Source organism: Notolepis coatsorum (assembly GCF_963971535.1).
Source record: "Notolepis coatsorum genome assembly, chromosome: 6".
NCBI lineage: Eukaryota > Metazoa > Chordata > Actinopteri > Aulopiformes > Paralepididae > Notolepis > Notolepis coatsorum.
This window is the reverse complement of record NC_140170.1, coordinates 118,665,625-118,690,593: the sequence shown is the minus strand read 5'-3', so window position 1 is coordinate 118,690,593 and position 24,969 is coordinate 118,665,625. Positions and strand designations below refer to the sequence as shown.

Genomic DNA, 24,969 nt, shown 5'->3' with positions numbered 1-24,969 from the left:
TCCAGTTCAATGCAGTTCAACTGCCAGTGCAGTGCATTAACTAAATAATAATTAAATAGTTAAATAATACAAAATAATAATTTGTTTAAAAGAAATCAGAAAAAAGTCTTGAGTTGTCTCGTAATGGATTTGGTAACTTTTTTCTGCGTCTCCGTAGACCGTGCCGCACCACCGTTTTAAAGTCTTAGTGAAGATTGATTTATATGAAAACCGATTTATGTATAATTTTGCTAGCTCGCCAACGTTACTGTGATTAAAGCTAACTTTAATTAAAATGTATATATTTTTTTATTCAAAATAAACTTTTTTTTTTATAAATTATTTTGTATTAGAATTTTTCCTGGAGGGGCAGGGGGTCCCGTTGGCGGGGCGGGTAGGGGAAACACTGGGTTTGAGTGTCTTTGGTCAAAAAAAAAAATTCTCAAATTGTATATGTTTATTTACGGCACAATCCTTGATTTCATTATGGCACCCTGTGTTTGTTGTTCTTAATTTTTTACATAGTGGCTTATTGGATTGATATTTATTGTACATTTGTTTTTTCACTCTGAAATGTGGTTGTTGAGCCATTGATACAAGGACTGGCAGTATTATGATACGATAAGATAAGATATTTCTTTATTAATCCCCATGGGGAAATCTGACAGCTTATATGTTCAACAGTTTATATGACTTTTGAGGCAGTAGAACTTAACTTATTGTAGGTTATGCGTTGCTTGGTTTTCATTGTCACAATGTTGGCTCACTTTTAACTGGGTAGATCGCCATGGTAACGTATGGTGCACATCTAACCTACTTCGAAGTATACACCTATTTTGAACTTGCTTCATGAAATAGGCCACTGAATTCTCACCATGAGAGTGTGGATGCACTTCCAATTTATTTGAGAGTACAAGCAACAAAGAACGACATGTGATAAAAGGGTCTGAGCTGGATTTGAACCCAAAACATCACAATTACATGGTATACACCAAGTAATGCATGGTACGATCTACCAAGACAGCTCTGTCCCATGTGTTTTTAATCTTTACATTTCATCCCCTCCTCAAATGCAGTGTTTTGGGCTACATTTTTAAATCAATCATTTGGACTTTGTAATGACTCAACACATAGTGGTAGCAAATAAAATGGGACTTGAATGGGGTGTGGTGGCGATGGATGGACCCCTGCTTTGTTTACTAAAGGGAGAACTAAAGGAATACCCCCCTGTAAAACTGTTGAGCCACCAATTTCTCCAGAATAACTCTCGGAAGAAGCACTTTGAAAGCACTGGTCTACACTGTATCTGGGGAGAAAAGCAATGATCTCAATCATGCTATTCCATTGGCCACACGGTTACCTTGGGAAATTGCTCCCATGGGTTTTAGCCTACATGTTGAAACTGACCAGCGTGCTCCTTCGCAAATTAACAACGCCCTTGTGAATGCACAGCGGCATGCTATATAAGCAGCCTGGACAGGGAAGAGAGAAAGGACTATTCCAAGTGCTGCCAATTATAGCTCTCACTGTGTGGTCCAGATAGGAGGGCATTATGATGCCATGGTCTGCTGAAACCAGAGCCTGGGGTTTGACCAGAGCAATGGAAACACTAGATAGTGAGAGGTGTAGGTGTCGGTCCAGACATTAGGCAACACTCCTCCTTAGCTCCATGGCACTTTGCTGAGATTTGCTTGTGGTCAATCAATACACACATAATGGTGCTTGTGGTGCATATGCACATAATACTGGGTACTGGGCCAAAGATGTTCAATAGGAATAGACAATACATTTAGTGCTTATAGTGCCAGCAGAGTTCCAGCTCTATGTCTATTTACAGTGCTTATAGTGGCAGCAGAGTACCAGCTCTGTGTCTATTCACAGTGCTTATAGTGGCAGAAGAGTACCAGCTCTGTCGAAGATTTTGTCATATTCCTGATGCTGCCAGGTGTAAATGTCTTTCCCTCTGGCAAACAGAGAGAGAGAGAGAGAGAGAGAGAAAGAGATGGAGACAGTTAAGAGAAAGAGAACAGAGGGTATGCAGAGAGAGAGATTGAGAGAGCGACAGACAGAAGAGAGAGATGGAAAGAGATACAAGATAAAAAGGATGACATTTTCCACAGTGTGATAAAGAAACGTTGGATGACTACTAAATGTATATCTCCCTCCCTCCCCTTCTCTCTCTCTCTCTCAGCCGTGCCACATGGAAATTTACAGCTCCTACTAGTGTGATGGCGGCCCTGTCACCCTGAGCTCTCTGCTTAGAGCCGTGCCCAATCACAGAGTCCCATCTAATAGCCTTAGGGAAGCGCGGGAGCGGGGGGCAAAGTTGCCCTTGAGTTTATTTGGATCCGACTTGCAATCCATTGACTCAATTATGCCGATTGAATATCACCAGCAATCAATATGATGAAAAAAAAATAGCTAGGTTAAAATGTCAAACAATTCATTAGACCTGCTGGTCTAATGCCCAACTGGCACAGTGCGTCATTTCTTAATTGATTGACTTGGGATCAGCTGTCCTAACCTTGGACATTATAATGGAACTGACTGGAAATGAAACTGACTCCATATCAGTGTGTTCACAGGTTTATGCTAGAGGTTAGGAGATTTATTTTTGTTCAGGGGAAAAAAAGAAAAAATTCAAAGAAAACTCATAAAGTCAGGCATATTACTAACGTGTTCTGTCACGTTTAATCAAATGTAGAGAAGAGATGGTAATAGTCTCAAGGATCAGAAAATGAAATTGCTAAATGGACTGCAGAGAAGCATCTATGAGAGCAGCAAGGGAGACGATAACTGACCAGGATGGGAGGAGTAGAGAGAGAGGGGGGGGGGGGGGGGCAAAGAAAGGCGGAGGGCGATCCAGCACAATTCATAGACTCAGATGGTTTGGGACAGGCATGGAGTTCATGGCACAGCAGAGAACAATCTAAAGACGACATAACGTACAGCCACAAACAACATGTAAGTAGAGGCATGACATTAACTTTGATTTCCTGGTGAATTGAGGTTCCTCTGTTCAAGAGGGAATGGATTGAGTTGGGGTAATAATCTAAATCTAGAAACACTTATTTGTTTTAGTTTTTTAGTTTGTTCCTAAGTAAATAAATTTAGTTACAAAGAAAGATTATTTGAGAAGTTGTCTTTTGAGATAGCTGCCATTGTGATACATCTCAGAACATCTTGGAAGATGACAAAGGTGGTCCCATTATGAATCAGTGATGAGATAATGGCAGCTTTGAATGTCTGTGCTCATGTTCTGTCTGAGAAAGATGTGTCATGTCTACACAGAGGTCATTGATATACTGTACTGTATGGTGCACTGTACTGTATGTCTGCCACGGTTACTCTTTGTTCTCCAAAGCTGAGCAGAACACTGATCAGTGTGTTTACCTGTACATTCAGATCATTCTCAGGATACCGTACCAATTAGCATTACCTAGGTGACTTTGAACAGGATATGGTGTTTACTACACTAACGAGAACAGTCACGGGATACTGGTATAAATGTGAACACAACTCATCACAGTATATTACATCATTATCCGATTACAATTTCATGATTTAGTAACTCAATATGACCTTGTTTTGATCTCTCACTGGCCCTTTCTCCAGTTGAGCTCCTGGTTCATTATCTAGAGTTGGTTCCTTTTTAGATGTGAAGCAGCGGCAATCATGAAGATGTATATTATGACATTGAATCAATGCTTTGCATCTATTATACTTTGGGTCCTTGTCCCTTTTTAATCTATTCTAAATGGTAACACTTATGTAATCTACTTGAAGTATACAGATGTACAGAATGTTGCCAGATGTTGCCAGAATGTTACATATGGCATTAAGCATAAACCAGGTGCTCCCGAGGGTGGCTTTTTGGCTTTCCACAAGCAGACCAACAGTCTGGCTCCCTGGTTCTGAAGCTTACAATAGCATGTCCTGCACACTTGACCATCTTTGTAAAGCTCAGATCTCTTTGTCCATCTATAGTGTGACAGTGACATCAGCAGGGGTGGCTGAGAAGGAAGGAAATCACATTTACCTATCAGTCTTGCAATCAGAGTGCTGACCTGAGCCTACTTTGCCTTTTCAGACATAGTGAATTGTAAATAGATCACTACTACTGTTAGTCGAGTGATGGTTCCTGGTGGACAATAAAGATTGCTCAAACCAATGTGCATAACATTATAAGCAGTCAAAAACAAAACCAATGTGGATAACGGTATATGCTGTAAGAAACAAAACAACTGTATGATGATACAAATTATGATAATAATAATAATAATAATAATAATAATAATAATAATAATAATAATAATAATAATAATAATAATAATAATAATAATAATAATAATAATAATAATAATAATAATAATAATAATAATAATAATAATAATAATAATAATAATAATAATAATAATAATAATAAAATAATAGTTGTTAGCAAACTTGCCAATCTTCATTGCTATCAAATGTTGCCTGGTCATGAGCCCAGCTCCTTGTCACATGCCGGTTGGGAAAAAAATTAAAGAAATACCAGCTTGGCGCAAAATGTAGTGCGAGGGAGGAGGACAGGGGTTATTGCTGTGGTCATGTAATGATGTTGTGACTGCAGTCAGAGACCGTTTACACATTCAAGGGACGCCTAGTTTTGCTTCTCTGTGTTGCTTCTGTACACATGTAATCTTTGCTGGCATGACAACAAGAGATCAGAGAGCCAAGCCACAGCTTGAACCCACTGCCTTAACCCTTTCGCTACCACACTACCAAAGGGTTAACCCTTTCACTGCGACACTACAGACGGTTAACCACTGTCTGTAGTGTGGTAGTGAAAGGTTAACCTTCTGTAGTGTGGTAGTGAAAGGTTAACCTTCTGTAGTGTAGAAGTGAAAGGTTTGACCACATTGGTTTGAACTGGAAGCCGTTTGTGTGATAAGAGTTTTAAAAGTTTGATAAACCCCTATTTTAGGAACTTGCCACTGAATTAGCTTTAATTGTAGTGTTGTGATCTATCATGCTAGCAAGCACAGCACAGAGTTAATTTTGGCATGTAAATGTTATTTGTCCTTTCGGACAAGTTATGTTTTTGTAGGTTTTTATTGATTTTTGCTACCGGGCAGTCCGGTAGAGAGAGAGAGAGAGAGAGATAGAGAGAGGAGGAATGGGAGATAGACCAGGGAAGACATTCGGCAAAGATCACCGGGTCCGGGAGTCGAACCTGGGTCGGCCGTGTTGCACCGTAGTGCTGTATGCAGTGCGCCACTCGGGCACCCAATCATTTTGACATTTAGAAGTCTCAAGTTGAAGTGGAGGAAAAAAGGGTCTGAAACCAAAGCCAACCACCAACTTGAATGTCTTTTGTATTTTCAGAAATGTATTGGGGCTGGCTCAAATATCACCTTTCACGTTTTTGGATATTCAATAGTTATTATGATCAAATAGCAATTTTCAAATACCCGTAAAATAAAAGACAGAGATATAGCTAAAATATTTGCTGCAGAGGAGTCCTCTCTAATCAATGATGGCCTTCAGAGGAATCCACATAGATAATACTATGCTGTTGTTGTTGTTGTTGTTGTTGTTGTTGTTGTTGTTGTTGTTGTTGTTGTTGTTGTTGTTGTTGTTGTTGTTGTTGTTGTTATTAGTTTGGTCTTTATTTAGAGAAGTTCTTATGAGAGGTAGGCTACTTCAGTGTCTTACTGTGTGGGTGTAAAAACACTGTTCCTACTCCTTGCTGGCAAAGCCTGCAGGACTTCGATCTGAAAATGTTAACCCCACCTGAACCAAGCCCAAGGGATATATATATATATATCATTTCAACAATGTTTTTTAATCTAAGCCTGACTAAAAACTATGAGTTTGCAATATGAGAAATTCAGTCAGTAGAGTTTAGATATAAGTGTCCATGTCTCTGGAAGTGGCAGGCAACACTGTCCTCTCATATTTCTTCCTCCTAGGCTTTGGCTGGAGATTGATGTTAGTATTTGGAACTAGATTGATGATGTGTTTATTTGTCGTGGATATAGACTATGTATGTGAGGCGTGCGCGTGTGTTTGCTTGCTGGCTTGTGGCAGAAGGGATCAGATGTACGCCCTGCCGTATATCAAACTAACGGCTGGTCTCACACACACACACACACACACACGCACGCACGCACGCACGCACGCACGCACAGTCGCACACACACACACACACACACACACACACACACACACACACACACACACACACACACACACACACACACGCACACACACTGCTGTTACGGTGGAGACAGGTAGGTTCCAGTTGTGGAGCAATAAGTAGAAGCAGAGAGGGTGTTTACTCATTAACGGTGGTTCTCTTTATTTGTAGAACGGTACACCTAGAGTAATTCCAACAGGTAGTAACACTGACGCAGGGCGTCTAGGAGAGAAGATAATAATGACAGCCACGTCCAGTGTCTGTGGTACCGCCGTTTACCTTGCAGGAGAATGAGAAGATCCGACAACTGGAAGCAGAAAGACAGGGGTTAAATAAGACCACATTCCAGACATACCAAGCGCACCACCGTGACAACCAATCAGGAGACCCAAACAATAAGTGACAAGTGACAGGGAGACAAGTGACAGGGAAGCCAAGTGACAGGTGTCAGAATGGTGGGTGGTTCTCAGGCGGGGGCAGAGAACCCAAAGCGTTACACACTGCCGTGGATCTAACTAACTTCTCATTGTCTCTGCTACACTAATCTTACCATAGATGGCATAGGTATTCAGCATTGGGATTCTAATTTAAAAACAGCACTGTGTTTGTGTCTGACAGCACTGTAGATCACAATAAGGACCGTTAGACACCACAGATCTCTCTGCCTGGTGCTGTTTTCTTGACAGGGTTGGAAGGACCTCTCAAGCTTATCCTTATTTGATTAGATCAGTGGTTCTCAAACATTTTGGTTCATGACCCCTAAAATCAGTTTGTGACCCCTCAACATAGTCAATCATGGTGTGTGGTGAACTTTGACAGAAAATAATTATTTATATTTCCCCCTTTCAGGCTATTGAAGTTGATTAATTATTAGAGGAGGGCTAGACATACTGTATATATTATTTCACAAGAAGAAAATCATCTAAAACATTATAAACATTTATTTGCATATCTTTTCGCAATCATCATGGCGTGTCCCGGGCCCTGGGTACCACTGTATTGGTGGACTGCTGACGCAACAAGAAGAAATGAGTCAGACAGTAGGCGACCATGTTTTAGGAGTTTTGGTGATAGCACCAATAACAGTGGTATTACATCAGTCGGCCTCTCTCACAATCTCTCCTACTGTGCTCAGCAAAAAGAAAATCTTCCCATTTCAAAAGCGGCTTACAAATGGATGTTAAAGGTCTTGACGCTTTTCAGTAATTGAAGGAATACTTTCATCTTTGTGTGTTATTTCTCCTGCTTTAACAAGTAACATTCACAGGGAGCACCGTGGTGAGGTGTACAGGGCATTTGCAAGCTACGGTAGCTTTCAAAGGGGCGACAGTGGGTCAGGAAGTAGAGCGGTCGTCTGGTAATTGGAAGGTTCCCGGTACGATTCTAGCTCCTCCCGGCAGCATGTTGAAGTGTCCTTGAGCAAGACACTTAACCCCAAACTGCTCCTGATGAGCAAGTTGGCACCTTGCATGGTTGCCTCTGTCGTTGGTGTGTGGGTGAATGTGAGGCATAAGTTGTAAAGCGCTTTGGATAAAAGCTCTATATAAATGCAGACCATTTGTAGTCCATTCAATGGATGCCCTTTCTTTTTACATGGCTTTAAGACTAATTTTCAGCATGCTTTTCTCTCCTTTTCTCCCGAGGCTCACAAAATGAAGTTTTCTACTCATCCCTCTTTCCCGAAAATTATACATTGAAATCGGTTGATAGCTTAAAATATAACCGTCAATATCTCTCCCTCTGTCTCCACAGTATGGCTCAGAAAGAGAAGCTCCAGTGTCTGAAGGACTTCCACAAAGACACCCTGAAGCCGTCGCCTGGAAAGAGTCCCGGCACGAGACCCGAGGATGAGGCAGAGGGCAAACACCCACAGAGGGAGAAGTGGTCCAGCAAGCTGGACTTTCTCTTGTCTGTAGCTGGGGGGTTTGTGGGTTTAGGGAACGTCTGGCGATTCCCCTACCTCTGCTACAAGAATGGTGGAGGTGAGGATTCCATCCTTCACATTAATTACCATATATATAAAAAAGAAAACCTATGTCCGAATGTCAGTCATTACTTGTTTTGTATAATTAGTGGTATTGGGGGGGGGGGGGGGGGGGGAGTTGTCACAAGATGAGATACTTCATGCAGAGCGCAGTCACTTTGTTAGTGCATTCAGTCAGTTCCACAGCACATGTGAGTGTCACATGAAACCACATGGTTAACAACATCGCTTATTGTTTCAGTTTTATCCACTTTTTTTCCAAACCTCAGTTTTATCCACTTTTTGTGTGTGACCAAAACCATCCAAGTAAGACTTTGAACATATCACCACAGATACTGTGTATTTGTTGGTATCTAAGCAAGTTTCACTGCAGTGAGCATCTAATGCTGAACACTCACTCCGGGGTCCCAATACTACTGAAACTTATGCCTCAAACACTAATCTGTCTAATCTGATATTCTGTGTTTTTTGGTTTCAGACCATCACTGATCATTCTGTCTGCCCCCCCCCCCCCCCCCTTCCTCCAGGTGCTTTCCTCATCCCCTACTTCATCTTTCTGTTCGGAGGGGGACTGCCAGTTTTCTTCCTGGAAGTGGCCCTGGGACAGTACACTTCCGAGGGCGGAATCACCTGCTGGGAGAAACTGTGTCCTATCTTTACTGGTACGTTCCCCGATCATAAGCCTCCAATCAGGGATGGACGTTTTAGACGTTTGCACATCTAGACATTTCCTACGAGACTGAGGATCAATTGATCGTGTCTGTAAAAAGAATACTGCTCACACATGCCAATATCTTTCTCAACAATCACTTTTGATCATCTCTGATGTTTTAACTTGAGCAAGTGGTAAACTTTAGCCAAACTGTCTAAGGTAGACCCAAGGTAGATCCCCTTGGGGAAATTCAGGCATCATAGCAGCATGGGGGGGAGGGGGGGAGGGGTACAGGTAGTAAAACAACACAGTATACAGGTAGTAAAAGACAACACAGGCAGTGTAAACAATTTGATCAATATGGTCAATATAATTTACTATCTGACTAGCTGAGGAATATTCACATTATTCACAGTGTCACATGAGGTGCAGTATGCAAGAGGTAGTGTTATAATAATTTACTATCTACTGAGTATACATTAATCAAAGTACCAGGGTAGTCTACTTTGTCCCCCTTGGGTTCCTATAAGTCCCAGGTCAATGTCTGGTAGCAGTCGCTGTCGCTGCCCCCTGTTGTGGGGCCTGGAGGCTGCTAGTCGCTGCCCACTGTTGTGGAGCCTGATGGCCGCTGGTATGAAGGACTGTCCGAGGCGGTTAGTTGAGTGTCGGGGGGGGATGAGTCTGTGGCTGAACGAGCTTCTCATCTTGACTAGCTCGTCGTAGAGGGGGTGGTAGGGGTTCTCCATGATGGCATCCAGCTTCCTTATCATCCCCCTCTCTACCATCACCTCAAGTCTAGGTAGCTCGACTCCCACCACGGAGCTAGCCTTCCTCACCAGCTTGTTGAGCTTGTTGGTGTCCCTTGAGTTGATGTAGCCTCCCCAGCATGCCACAGCATAGAAGAGGATGCTGGCCACAACAGACTGGTAAAAAGACTGCAGCAGTTTGTTGCACACATTGAAGGACCTGAGTCTCCTCAGGAAGAACAGCCTGCTCTGTCCCTTCCTGTAGAGGGCCTCTGTGTTGTCCGACCAGTCCAGTTTATTGTTCAGGTGTACCCCAAGGAACTTGTATGAGTCCACCATCTCCACATCCACCCCTCGGATGGAGATGGGAATCGGGGGGGGCCTCTTCTTGCCCCTCCGGAAGTCCACCACCAGCTCCTTGGTCTTACTGGTGTTGAGTTGGAGGTGGTTGCTGTCGCTCCACCCCACGAAGCTCTCCACCAGGGCTCTGTACTCCTCCTCATCATCGTCGGTGATGTAGCTTACGATGGAGGAGTCGTCTGAGAACTTCTGCAGGTGGCACCCTCTCCATTCCTGCCTCCAGCACCATATCCCTATGGCTTTGTCAGAAACCTATGATTCAACAGTATCTACTGCATGCTAACAATACTACAGAGGTATAGTAGTCAGTGTAGATGGGTTTCTCTGCAACGGCATGGTGGAGATGTGCACGCAACCAGGGATGGTTGGTCCGGATCAAAGGATGTTTCAAGTAACTGCTCATCCTTTCTTGGGACTAATGATTAAGGTGGTCGACGCAGCAGTGAGCCTGTTAAGCTACCAATAGAAAAGAAGTGACACTTACTATACCGTGTTCCTCTTCAAGTACTAAGAAGATTTGCAAAGACAATATTGCTCACACTGATCACAGTCTTGCACAATCTGTGACTGTTGCCCCTGCGGCTGCACGAGCTCCTCGAGACACCCATCGATACCAATCACATGCAGAGCAGACGAGGAGCTCGGTCTCCTGTTTACATACTGATTCTAAAAGGGGAATAATATTAAAGGTAAGATATTTGGTTGTTTGGAATGCAAACCATGTCGATTGAATGGTCCAGTCTAAATTGTCACATCACAGTCCATATTAGTGAGGACATGGCTACACAACTACATTCTGGCTTGTTGACCAATTTAATGTGTAAAACACCTTGGAACCAGGCGTCATGAAATCTCTATGCTGAAAAAACTATTCCTGGAGCCACAGTGTAAGTGGGATCTCTGTGGATTTTAGGTTGACTGGGGAAAGATGAGCGCTCTTTCCTCTCTCCCCTCCGGTCTTCTCAGCTGTTGCTTCTGCCACTGGTTGCTAGGCACCCAGGGTTGCACATCATGCACATCAACAGCCAGAGTCCCTCCTGTCCTCACTTTTCCTTTTTGAGAGCTCCTTTCCATCTCTCTCTCTCTCTCTCTCTCTCTCTCTCTCTCTCTCTCTCTCTCTCTCTCTCTCTCTCTCTCTCTCTCTCTCTCTCTCTCTCTCTCTCTCTCTCTCTCTCTCTCTCTCTCTCTCTCTCTCCTCTCTCATTCACCTGTCCTCCCACATCCCCTCCACTCTCTGCTATCTTTCTCACATTGTTTTGACCCTATCCCTCTCATTCGCCCATCACTCCTCCTCTCCTCTCCTCTCCTCTCCTCTCCTCTCCTCTCCTCTCCTCTCCTCTCCTCTCCTCTCCTCTCCTATCTAACTATATTCGTGTGTCCTCTCCTCTCAGCTAACAAGACTAATATATTAATTGTATATCGCCATCTGCTCTGTGTGGGATGTCTGCTTTGTATCCTTCAACACTATTTCAATATTCATACAAAGCATAAGGCAAACCCAACACGTGCAGACATAATACCTCTCTCTCTCTCTCTCTCTCTCTCTCTCTCTCTCTCTCTCTCTCTCTCTCTCTCTCTCTCTCTCTCTCTCTCTCTCTCTCTCTCTCTCTCTCTCTCTCTCTCTCTCTCTCTCTCTCTCTCTCTCTCTCTCTCTCTCTCTCTCTCTCTCTCTCTTTCTCTACCTCTCACATACACACATCGTTCCCGGAGCCCTTGAGACCCGGCTGCGTACAGAGTGTGCCGAATGACACGTTGCTAGGGCAACGGCACAGCAACACATCAGAGAGAGATGCCTAGCAATGAGATTGAGGAGCGGAGGGAGGGAGGGAGGGAGGGAGGGAGGGAGGGAGGGAGGGAGGGAGGGAGGGAGGGAGGGAGGGAGGGGGAGGGGGAGAGGGAGAGGGGTATTATGTCTGCATGTGTTGGGTCTGCCTTATGCTTTGTATGAATATTGAAATCGTGTTGAAGGATACAAAGCAGACATCCCACACAGAGCAGAGAGAGAAAAAGAAAGGGAGACATGAGTTCTCACTGATCCACTGCCTTAAATGGGATTAAAAAACATGCAGGATTATAGTGAGTCATTATACGTGTATATGATAGCATCATGATGGAGTACATTTGTTCTCATTAAGGCACAGGCAATTGGGGGCACAAACAGAGATTATGGGTCTGAGAGCGGGTCGCAACTGCTTTTTTAATACAAATTATCAGGTGCATCCAACATTTACCAAATTTAATTACGTTACATTTACCTCAATGGGTACGAGGAGAGAGTGCAGACTAGAGCTTGGTGGATACATGTGAACTATTCTGGGCTCTGTCTGCTGCTACGCATGCCTACCATCTCCATGTGTACAGCGCCAGGTAGATAGATGCTTAATGAGCCCTACCAGGCTATCACTGTAAATAAAACATTGGTTTCAACTGATCCGACCCACTTTCTCAAATGCATCTGAGAAGCCATTAATTCCTTCATTCATCCATTATTTTAACAGGGAGGAAGGTCAGACACCACGACGACTTCTCTTTCAGAATAAGGCCTTGTGTCCATGTAGAATATTTATTTCCAAGCACCAGTGTCTTTAAAAAAAACTAAAATAGTTCCCAGTGAGGAGAGGGTGCATGCAGCCGCCTAGAGAAACAACGCCGCCTTCCGTCTTTATTTCCAGAATCACGTTGCTGTAATCATTGGTGCTTCCAAGCGCCTTGCCAACGCTTTTCAGTAAAAGAAGATTGGCTTAAAGGCCAATGTTGCATTTAGCAGAGATGAGGATTGGCTGTTGGTCAGAACATTTTGACAATGTTGTCATGGAAACAGTGCTTGGTATAGTAGGAGACTCAGAAAGATGACGTGTTACTATTTCCATGACAACATTACATTTTCATTCCCCCTCATATTTCCCTGACATTAGCTAATTAACAATGGTATTCAATTAACATATTGTGTAAGAAAGAAGGATCACCCCTTTATCAAATCCCTTTGGTAGCTATCAGATGAGATGAAGCATGATACACCAGGAAGTAACCTTTCTATCAGTGTTGACAGCAGACAGAGCAGCAGGGCAGATATGGAGCAGATTGTAGAGGTCAACTTAGGTTAACGCCGGCAGAGGATATGACATCATAAAGGAGGACACGGCTGTTTGTTTGAACAACCGTGTTCCATGTTGTGTGTGTGTGTGTGTGTGTGTGTGTGTGTGTGTGTGTGTGTGTGTGTGTGTGTGTGTGTGTGTGTGTGTGTGTGTGTGTGTGTGTGTGTGTGTGTGTGTGTGTGTGTGTGTGTGTGTGTGTGTGTGTGTGTGTGTGTGTGTGTGTGTGTGTGTGTGTGTGTGTGTGTGTGTGTGTGTGTGTGTGTGTGTGTGTGTGTGTGTGTGTGTGTGTGCGTGCGTGCGTGCGTGCGTGCGTGCGTGCGTGCGTGCGTGCGTGCGTGCGCGTGTGTGTGTAGTTTATTTCATGGACCGTAGGCCTACACATTAACCTGGACCTGGCCATGAAAGAAAGCTACCAAAAAAAGAAAAGCAAATATTAAACATATAAACACTGACCACAGCCATGACTGTTATACACGATTGGTTAACAGACTCATGTTTATCATTGAAAAAACTGTGTACATGATGTTTACCAAACCATCAGCACGATTAGCTCACTCTAAGGTCCATCTAAGAGGGGAGGAGCTAATGACTGTTGACAAATTTAAATACTTGGGAGTCGTTATAGACTCTACCCCCTTGTTCAATAGCCATGTTAAAAAAGTTACAAACATTGTCAAGTTTAATCTGCGCAATTTTAGGCAAATTAGAACATCCCTGGTGCTGCCCTGATATTTTTACACTATTTTATTATTAGATTATTGTCTTACCAGTTGGTCACATACAGGTGCAACAATCCTGAAACCAATTGAGTCACTTTTTTTTAAGCATTGAAAGTACTTGATAAGAAACCTTTCTCCTATCACCACTGTAATATTCTTCACAAGTACAACTTACTAAGCTTTGATCATTAACATTTATTTTAAAACTGCCTGTCTCATGTACAAATCCCTGCATGGGCTGGCACCACCTCCTCTAGAGGAGTACACATTAAACAGAGGACAACCAGCACATCCACCTCTCGGGTCACTAGGGCCACGGCTAGAGGGGATTGTGAAGTACAAACATATAAACATAAACATTTATATAATTGTTAATTTCGCTGGATATACACTGTATACGGTTAAAATGTGATTATAGACTTTTTTTTTGTCTTGTTTCTGTACTTGCATGTCATTTTAACCACCTTGGCTGTTAGTTTCATTATGCATTATGTGTTGAGTACTGACTTATAATAATTTTTGTTTTGCAATAATAAAAAAAATATAAAAAAAAAAAGTACCCCGTAGAGCGTAGACCAGGGGTGGGCAACTTTGTATATGGTGAGGGCCACAAAATGTCCACAATCAATCTGGGGGGCCGCATTGTTTATCGGCAGTCCCGCCAGTAGTACCCCATCACTCAAATAGCCATAATAGTCACAAGGTATATAAACAATTATAATTTGTTGTAACTTTGTTTTTATTCCATTTCAAATGCATTTAGTAATGCAATTTCAACTTTATGAATTTATAAAGAGCTGAATTTAAAAGTATTGCTGTGTAACCCCAAATATATACAAAAATGATCAATTATAATTAAGGCTTCTAATAAAATAAATGTATGAACTTAAAGCCCACTGCTCAACAAACACAAAGCAGCATTCCTGCTGCATTTCACTACAACAGTAAATCAAAAGTGCAATAATAAATGATTTTGTTAAATGTATAAACTTTTATCCTGCTACTAAACAAAACATTATAACACTGAAATGCATGTTATGGATATGAAGCACTCAGGAATGTTTTGTTTAGTAGCAGGATAAAAGTGTATACTGTACATTTAACAAAATCATTTATTATTGCACTTTTGATTTACTGTTGTAGTGAAATGCAGCAGGAATGCTGCTTTGTGTTTGTGTTATTAGTGTTATCTGAACACTACAAAAGTAAACAAGTAAAGTGCAAGTAAAGTAAAGTGCAATACGACATGCCTCCAAACATTGACCCTTTATCAAACTGGCATGACATTCACCCTCGCCGCACAGTGGGTCAATAATGGTTATAATAATAATAATAATAATAATAATAATAATAATAATAATAATAATAATAATAATAATAATAATAATAATAATAATAATAATAATAATAATAATAATAATAATAATAATAATAATAATAATAATAATAATAATAATAATAATAATAATGGTCCCCTCTCTACACCTCTCCATCATCTCCCCCCCCTTTCTACATCTCTTCATCATCTCCCCCCCCTCTCTACACTTCTTCATCATCTCCTTCCCCCCCTCTACACCTCTTCATCATCTCCTCCTCCCCCCTGTCTTTAATGAGACATTTGTGGTCTCTCCATTTGGCGCACAATAGCAGGAATGTCAACTTCAATGTTTGTGCATGCAATCTGCATCAGATGAAATAATGTTTCATCCGACAGCCTGTTTCTCTCCTTTGACTTGATGTGCTTCATGTTTGAGAAATTGCTCTCACATATGTATGTGCTCCCAAACATACTGGCCATAGAGAGGGCAAAGTCCCTGAGGAGTGGGAAGCGGGGCTCAGGTAGCAGTTTCCAAAACGAAATTCCCTTCTCATTTCTCTTTGCTTGAAAAAAAGGATCTGACTGTAGCTCGCACTCCTAGAACCCACCTCACCCCTGCCCACTTTGACAACCTAGGATGGCTTAGAGTAGACGACAGAGTACAGCAACTTGCAATGGGCCTGGTCTACAAGATACACTACACGACCAAGGTACCCATGTACATGTCAAAATACTTCCCAAAGGTCAGTGAATACCACGATCACAACACCAGAGGGAGCTCCACAAATCATGTTAAACCCAGATTCGGCTCAAATAAGGGACTAAACACGTTTCGCAATTATGCCACATCAATGTGGAACACCCTACCCAAAGCTGTAAAGGAATGTGGATCACTACCCACTTTCAAAACCTCTCTCAAGGGACACCTACGGGAGACTGCAATTCAACACTGGCCCCTGTAAATATCCTAACCCAACCCCCTCCAATGTACAGTCATTTACCTAGTATGGTTTTGTCAATAGTCCAATGTACAATTTTGTTTGTTTGTACAGTGTCTCCCCCCCTCAATGTACAGTTTTGCTTGTTTATACAGTGTGCCCCCCCCCAACCACCTCCAATGTAGATTACCCAGTATGGTTGTCAATATCCCAGTGTACCCAACCCCCCCCACCCAACCTCCTCCAATGTACAGTTTCTACGTCAAATGTATATACTCCCTTTTCCTGACTCCTTCTGTATCACAAACAGTACTGTATTTGCAAATCTGGTATGTCATAAATGTATAGATGTAGCAGTACTGACTATCTGTATGTCATGTATGTCATATATGTCCTGATGAATTGAAAATGGGGGACCCTGATGTAAACAAGACGAAAGTCTTTCTCTGGTCTGCATCCCCTTAACAATTGTGTGTATTGAGCTGTACTGTATTGTACCCATTCTGCAATCTGTTAATAAAGTTTTCAATCAATCAATCAATCAAGTTCAAGCTGCAACGGTGGGGGCTGCTCTGACACCGTAGCGGTGAGGGGGCCGGCAAACAGCACTATCCGTGACTGCATGCCGTTGAAATCTTCAAACCGATCATTGAATTGCATTTGCAGTGTTTCAATGTCGCTCCTGTACTTTCCGACGGCTCAGCCATCGGATTTCTGTGTGTAGCTGCAAGTCGCCATAATCAGTGTCCATCTCTTCCAAAAAGGAGACAAACTTTCTATGGTTTAGTGACCTGTTGCCTCCACGAATTAGATTGGTAACCTTGGTAACCAAATCCATAACATGGCTGTAGTAGTCAAGCTTCTTGGCACAGAGAGCCTCCTATATCAGATAAAAAAAAAAGAAAAACGATTTAACGACTCTCGCATATAATTTGACTACACTCGACTCGCATTGGTCATTATAGTGACCCACAATAGATGGAAATTATGTTAGCGAACTTACCTGATGTATAATGCAGTGCAGCATTGGACACTCAACGCCACTCTGCCTTAGAAGCCCAGCGAATCTTGTGCGTTTTCCTTTCATTGCCGGTGCTCCATCGGTAACAACAGCCGACAGTTTATCAAAACCCCCATATTGCTGCACGGCACTTTCAACAGCGTTTCATATGTCCACACTAGGGCTGACCCCTATTAGTCAAATAGTCGACTAATCGATCGAAAGGAGCCATAGTCGACTGCCAACTCTTCTTAGTCGAATACAAAAAAAAAAAAAAAAAAATTATATTTTTTTTTTTTTTTTTTTTTTTTTTATATATTGGCCTGGGGCCGCATGGAACGTCGGTGAGGGCCGCATGCGGCCCGCGGGCCGCCAGTTGCCCCTCCCTGGCGTAGACTAACCACTTTTGGTCAAAACGTCCTGTCAGTTAGAGGAAGTGCACTGTGGAATAGCTTACCACTCTCAGTCAGGAAGTGTTCAAGCTTTCTGTACCCGAAAAAAACTAAAACAAAAGGCTGGCTGCCACAAAACAGTCACATCTAGAGACCTCAAAACCTACTCTAGCGAGGCCTTCAACCTTGAACTGGAGAGTCTGGACTGGTCAGATGAACTCAATGGTACACTGGTTGACGAAACATGGCTTGGTTTCAAAACCAAATTCTCAGCAATACTAAACGACATGGCCCCCCTAAGAACCACCAGGGTAAAAAATCGCGCTGAGCCGTGGATGCACTCCGAAATACTGGCCGCTATGAAAACCAGAGACAAAAAATGCTCTGAGTTTCGTAAAAGTCAGTCAAAGCTTACTAAAAGCACGAGCAGTGAACTCCAAGCCCACGTGACTGAACTCAAACTAGAAAGAAACAGACTAAGAAACGACGTAAACTCCATGATCAAAACTGCAAAAAAGAATTTCATCAATGACAAAACTGAGGAAAACAAAAACAAACCATGTGAACTTTGGAAATTACTCAATAATCAACTAGGATGCAGTAAAAAACTTAAAACCAGATTCTCAAACATAAACATAAAAACTGACAACACGCTCATCACAGACAAGCTGGATGTAGCCAATTACTTAAACATTTTCTTCACAAACATAGCCACAACACTGGTAAACAAACTACCCTCCCACTCAGGGCTTTATGGGGTAGAACACATAGTAGCTTTCTACAAAAACCTAGGGGTCCGCAAGGACGACTTCAAGCTGGAAACGGTAACAACAGATGAGGTACTCAATAAACTGAGCGCCCTCCAACCTAACAAGGCCACTGGCCATGACAACATCCCCTCCAAATTCCTCAGAGACTCAGCAGCCGCCATCACACCAATCATCACACACATAATAAACCTCTCCATAAAACAGGGACACGTCCCCAAGGACTTCAAAATTGCGAGGGTGACCCCTCTGCACAAAAAGGGCAGCAAATTAGACCCAGGCAACTACCGCCCTGTTTCTATTCTCACCTCCATCTCGAAAGTCATGGAAAAAATAGTCTACGAACAGGTCGAAAAGTACCTAGCGGAAAAAAATCTAATCTACGAATTCCAATCTGGCTTCAGAACATCCCACTCCACTGACACATGCCTTCTCTATTTGAATGACCACATCAAACAAGAGGTGGACGCAGGCAAATACTGCGGCATGGTCATGCTGGACCTACAAAAGGCCTTTGACACGGTCAATCACTCCATTCTGATTGACAAGCTAAAAGCAATTGGTTTTGATAGTCTATCAGTGAGCTGGATGCAATCCTACCTTGAGGGGAGGGAACAGATGGTGGAGGTAAACGGTACCCTATCCCCCCCCCTCACAGTGAGCTGTGGTGTTCCACAAGGAAGCATACTAGGACCGCTACTGTTCCTAATTTATGCAAATGACATGTCGTCAGCTTGTGACTGCAACTTGTTCCTGTTTGCGGACGACTCAGCCCTGCTGGTCTCTGACAAGAACAAGTTACAGGTTGAAAAAACCCTCAGCTCGGAACTAGGCAGAATCTGCATATGGCTCGCTGATAACAAACTATCATTACACATGGGCAAAACAGAGTCCATTCTCTTCGGTTCAAATAACAAACTCAGCAAGACCGACGGCTTCTCAGTTACAGTGGGTGACAATATTGTCACAAGGAAAGATGAAATTACCTACCTGGGGTCCATCCTAGAGGCTAATCTCTCCTGTGACAAAATGGCATCCAATGTAATAAAAAAAGTCAACCAACGAACTCGATTCTTGTACCGGATCTCCTCTCTGGTAAACAAGAACACCCTGAAGACTCTGGCAGGAGCACTCATTCAGGGGTACTACGACTATGCTTGCACCTCATGGTACCAAAGCACCTCAAAGGCGCTAAAAACAAAATTACAAACATCTCAAAACAAACTGGTCAGACTACTGCTTGACCTTACTCCTAGAACCCACCTCACCCCTGCCCACTTCGACAACCTAGGATGGCTTAGAGTAGACGACAGAGTACAACAACTTGCAATGGGCCTGGTCTACAAGATACACTACACGACCAAGGTACCCATGTACATGTCAAAATACTTCCCAAAGGTCAGTGAATACCACGATCACAACACCAGAGGGAGCTCCACAAATCATGTCAAACCCAGATTCGGCTCAAATAAGGGACTAAACACGTTTCGCAATTATGCCACATCAATGTGGAACGCCCTACCCAAAGCTGTAAAGGAATGTGGATCACTACCCACTTTCAAAACCTCTCTCAAGGGACACCTACGGGAGACTGCAATTCAACACTGGCCCCTGTAAATATCCTAACCCAATCATTCCAACCCCCTCCAATGTACAGTCATTTACCTAGTATGGTTTTGTCAATAGTTCAATGTACAATTGTGTTTGTTTGGACAGTGTCTCCTCCCCCCCCCCCTCAATGTACAGTGTTACTTGTTTATACAGTATGCCCCCCGCCCCCCCCCCCCCCAACCACCTCCAATGTAAATTACCCAGTATGGTTGTCAATATCCCAATGTACCCAACCCCCCCCACCCAACCTCCAATGTACAGTTTCTACGTCAAATGTATATACTCCCTTTTCTTGACTCCTTCTGTATCACAAACAGTACTGTATTTGCAAATCTGGTATGTCATAAATGTATAGATGTAGCAGTACTGACTATCTGTATGTCATGTATGTCATATATGTCTATATGAATTGAAAATGGGGGACCCTGATGGAAACAAGACAAACGTCTTTCTCAGGTCTGCATCCCCTTAACAATTGTATGTATTGAGCCGTACTGTATTGTACCCATTCTGCAATCTGTTAAATAAAGTTTTCATTCATTCATTCATTCATTCTTATTTTTAAGAATCACTTGAAGATGTGGCTAAGGACAAACCAGACTTGTGACCATCTATGATCATGTACAGACACCTGCATGCACGCACGCACACACACACACACACACACACACACACGCGCATGCATGCATGCATACATACATACATACATACATACATACATACATACATACATACATACATACATACATACATACATACATACATACATACATACATACATACATACATACATACATACATACATACATACATACAATATTGCCTACTGTACATAACATACACATAGGTTTTTAAGAGCAGTCACCATACAGTGTTAATTGTTTGTGTGTCAATTAGTCCTGTGTATTGTCATGTCAGAGTTTTGTTGTAATAAGGTTTATGTTTTTGTTGTTTATTTTGTCCAGCATGTGGTCTTTGTACTGCATGATTATGTACATTGTTTAATAGTGTGGGTGACCTGGCAAAGCCAGGTCCCTGCCCACACTATTGTAATCTATATTGTATCTTTATTTTTTTCTTTCTTTCTTTCTTTCATTATTCCGCCGATTTTTGTCCAGTAACCCCTGCCAGAACTTTCAGACCCCACACAAGTGTAAGGTATCAAAACGACCGGCTTGGTCCAACTCGAGTTGCTATTACTTTTTGGAAAGTTTCACCGCACCGTTTGGCTACAAATCGACTCTAAACAGGACATTTTGGTCCATAGGAATGAATGGCGGAATGTATTTGTATAATTGTTTTACCTTCACCTTTTGTAAATTGCGACAGTGATCTAAATTGTGGATGTAGATATAAAAACAACACATGACACGACTGTGCCCTCGCTCACAAAAGAAAAATAAATGGAATTGGACATTTCTTTCTCAACTTATGGCCATTTCTTTGACAGTCATGCTCCACATACACACTAATAGACTCTCCACTCTAGCTGAAATCTGTGATTTCACAATTCCTTCCCTTGTTTTCCGATCGCCACACAGGCCACAATTGTCGACGGAATTACACAATATCGCACATAACCCTTCATGAAGTTCCTCAAGTGCTCATATTAAAAATACTAAGCTTCATCTCTTATCGTTTTGTTTTAATCATCGTGAGAGTGAAGGAAGCGCAGCCTCATTGAAATGCATTGGGGATAGATTTGTCAATTAGGATTTGAATCAATTAAGGCTTTGAATCAATTAAGGCTAGCAGGTGTGCATGCGACTCAGCGGGTGGTGTCAATCAACTCAGTACTGCCATGACCTAGCCATGACCTCTCAGGCGATTAACCCTTGATCCTTAGGCCGCGCCCGCTTTTTGTATCTTTTGAACCGTTTGTCATAGAGACTTGCGGGTTGTGCTATTGTACTCAGTAGGGATATCCTCTTTCATTGGTCTATGTTGACCACGCCCCCATGGTTCGGCTCCTCCCCCTCCAGGGGATTAACCCTTGATACTTAGGCCGTGCCCCCTTTTTGTATCTTTTGAACCGTTTGTCATAGAGACTTGCGGGTTGTGCCATTGTACTCAGTAGGGATATCCTCTTTCATTGGTCTATGTTGACCACGCCCCCATGGTTCGGCTCCTCCCCCTCCAGGGGATTAACCCTTGATCCTTAGGCCGTGCCCCCTTTTTGTATCTTTTGAACCGTTTGTCATAGAGACTTTGCCATTGTACTCAGTAGGGATATCCTCTTTCATTGGTCTATGTTGACCACGCCCCCATGGTTCGGCTCCTCCCCCTCCAGGGGATTAACCCTTGATCCTTAGGCCGTGCCCCCTTTTTGTATCTTTTGAACCGTTTGTCATAGAGACTTGCGGGTTGTGCCATTGTACTTAGTAGGGATATCCTCTTTCATTGGTCTATGTTGACCACGCCCCCATGGTTCGGCTCCTCCCCCTCCAGGGGATTAACCCTTGATCCTTAGGCCGTGCCCCCTTTTTGTATCTTTTGAACCGTTTGTCATAGAGACTTGCGGGTTGTGCCATTGTACTCAGTAGGGACATCCTCTTTCATTGGTCTATGTTGACCACGCCCCCATGGTTCGGCTCCTCCCCCTTCAGGGGATTATCCCTTGATAATTAGGCCGTGCCCCCTTTTTGTATCTTTTGAACCGTTTGTCATAGAGACTTGCGGGTTGTGCCATTGTACTCAGTAGGGACATCCTCTTTCATTGGTCTATGTTGACCACGCCCCCATGGTTCGGCTCCTCCCCCTTCAGGGGATTATCCCTTGATAATTAGGCTGTGCCCCCTTTTTGTATCTTTTGAACCGTTTGTCGTAGAGACTTGCAGGTTGTGCTATTGTACTCAGTAGGGATATCCTCTTTCATTGGTCTATGTTAACCACGCCCCCATGGTTCGGCTCCTCCCCCTTCAGGGAATTAACCCTTGATCGTTAGGCCATGCCCCCTTTTTGTATCTTTTGAACCGTTTGTCGTAGAGACTTGCAGGTTGTGCTATTGTACTCAGTAGGGATATCCTCTTTCATTGGTCTATGTTGACCACGCCCCCATGGTTCGGCTTGATTAACCCTTGCTAATTAGGCCGCGCCCCCTTTTTGTATTTTTTGAACCGTTTGTCATAGAGACTTGCGGGTTGTGCTATTGTACTCAGTAGGGATATCCTCTTTCATTGGTCTATGTTGACCACGCCCCCATGGCTCGGCTCCTCCCCCTCCAGGGGATTAACCCTTGATCCTTAGGCAGTGCCCCCTTTTTGTATCTTTTGAACCGTTTGTCATAGAGACTTGCGGGTTGTGCCATTGTACTCAGTAGGGATATCCTCTTTCATTGGTCTATGTTGACCACGCCCCCATGGTTCGGCTCCTCCCCCTTCAGGGGATTAACCCTTGATCCTTAGGCCGTGCCCCCTTTTTGTATCTTTTTAACTGTTTGTCGTAGAGACTTGCGGGTTGCGCCATTGTACTCAGTAGGGATATCCTCTTTCATTGGTCTATGTTGACCACACCCCCATGGTTCGGCTCCTCCCCCTTTGTGTATCTTTTGAACCATTTGTTGTAGAGACTTGCGGGTTGTGCCATTGTACTCAGTAGGGATATCCTGTTTTATTGGTCTATGTCAGGGCTATTCAACTGGCGGCCCGCGGGCCAGATCCGGCCCGCGGGATGATTCTGACCGGCCCGCCAAAGATTACATGATAATAAAAAAAATTTAAAATTAAAAATTAAAAATATTTTTTTTATACTTTTTTTTTTTTTTTTTTTTTCATGTCAACGTTAACACGCACAATTGAGCCAAAAGTCACTCAATTAATGACAGATTTCATTGATAAATTGAGGGAAAACTTTGCAAGTCGATTTGATGAATTTGACATGTCCAGAGAATTGATGCATTTTGTGAGCAACCCATTTGCCAATGTAGCTGCTATTTCCACAAAAGGACAAGAGTTCCTTGCATCACTTCACATTGATGAAGGTCTCCTGCAACTTGAAATAATTGACATGCAAGCATCATCTGCTCTGAAGCAGGCACTTGAGAATGAATCCACCACAACATTTTGGATAAAGTGTATTCATGTCAAGACATTCCCCAAAATAAAAACGCTGGCAATATCTGTGCTAACAATGTTTGGCTCAACATACACCTGTGAATCCAGTTTCTCTCACATGAATGCCATTAAAACAAGCAACCATGCCTCCTTGACAAATGAGCATTTGCATCACTGTTTGCGGGTAGCCCTCACTTCCTATGAACCCTCTTTCTCTGCCATTGCCCAGTCAAAGAAGTGCAATCGCTCTCATTAGATGTGTGTATGTAGGCTAGGCCTGTCTGCCCCCCACCCCCCTGATGTTTGAGAGTTAAGAGTCGACAATAAGTGCTAATAAGATGCTGTGATTTGCTGTTGTTGCACAAACATGAAGCACTTTTTCATAAGCTCAGCTGCACTATAAATGTGTTTTTTTGTTCAAGTGTTGATGTTAGAATGTTCAGATGCACATCATGCACTTGTTTGTTTTTTATTTTATTTTTATATTGAAATGTTGAAGAGGAGATGTTGCAGTTGTTGCACAGTCATAAATGAAGCACTTTTTGCAGGAGATGTTGCAGATGTGGCACATAAATGAAGCACTTTTTTTTAAAAGTATACTAATTTTGCAATGTAGTTAAAGGGGAACTATCTTATAAATGGCCTTTTTCAGTGTTTAGCATTGTTTCCTAGCTATGTGGACTTATATTAATATGATCTATGTCTCTAATTCTCATATTGGTGCATTCTTCCAATTCTCCTCTCACAATATTCACCCTCACTGAACTGAGTCATCTGAAAATGTGCTGATTTGTGATGTCAGAGAGACACCGCTGCATGATAATCAGCTGAGTTTCCACACAGTTCCCACTGTGGTTGGAGCCCAGGCTCAAAACGGCTTAAGATCTTGAGGTAGAAAAATGCTGTTTTTGAGTACTTGATTAGAAATACAAAACAATGAATAAAAAAAAACAATAATTACAGAGGTGTTCCATAAACCCACAGGAATTGTGTAAAAGTGCCCAAATAGTGAAAGAAATAGTAAAATAGTTCCCCTTTAAATAAAAGTTGTGAAAATGTGGTTGCGTGTTGTGTCAAGTGTACATATATTCATAGCACGGGGAGGCGCCGTGGCAGTCCGGCCCCTGGCCCCTTGGGTTTCTGACAATGTGGCCCCCTGAACAATTTAGTTGAAT

At 42.8% G+C, this 24,969-nt stretch overlaps 1 protein-coding gene across 1 annotated transcript in view; it reads left to right on the top strand.

The window, feature by feature from the left end:
- LOC311231218 (sodium- and chloride-dependent taurine transporter-like) overlaps positions 1–24,969 on the top strand; it is a 92,667-nt gene that overhangs the window by 42,029 nt on the left and 25,669 nt on the right. Inside the window, 2 exon segments of the mRNA XM_084317761.1 lie at positions 7,913–8,142; positions 8,672–8,806. Of these exon segments, the coding sequence (XP_084173887.1) occupies positions 7,914–8,142; positions 8,672–8,806 (364 nt within the window). The 5' untranslated portion in view covers position 7,913.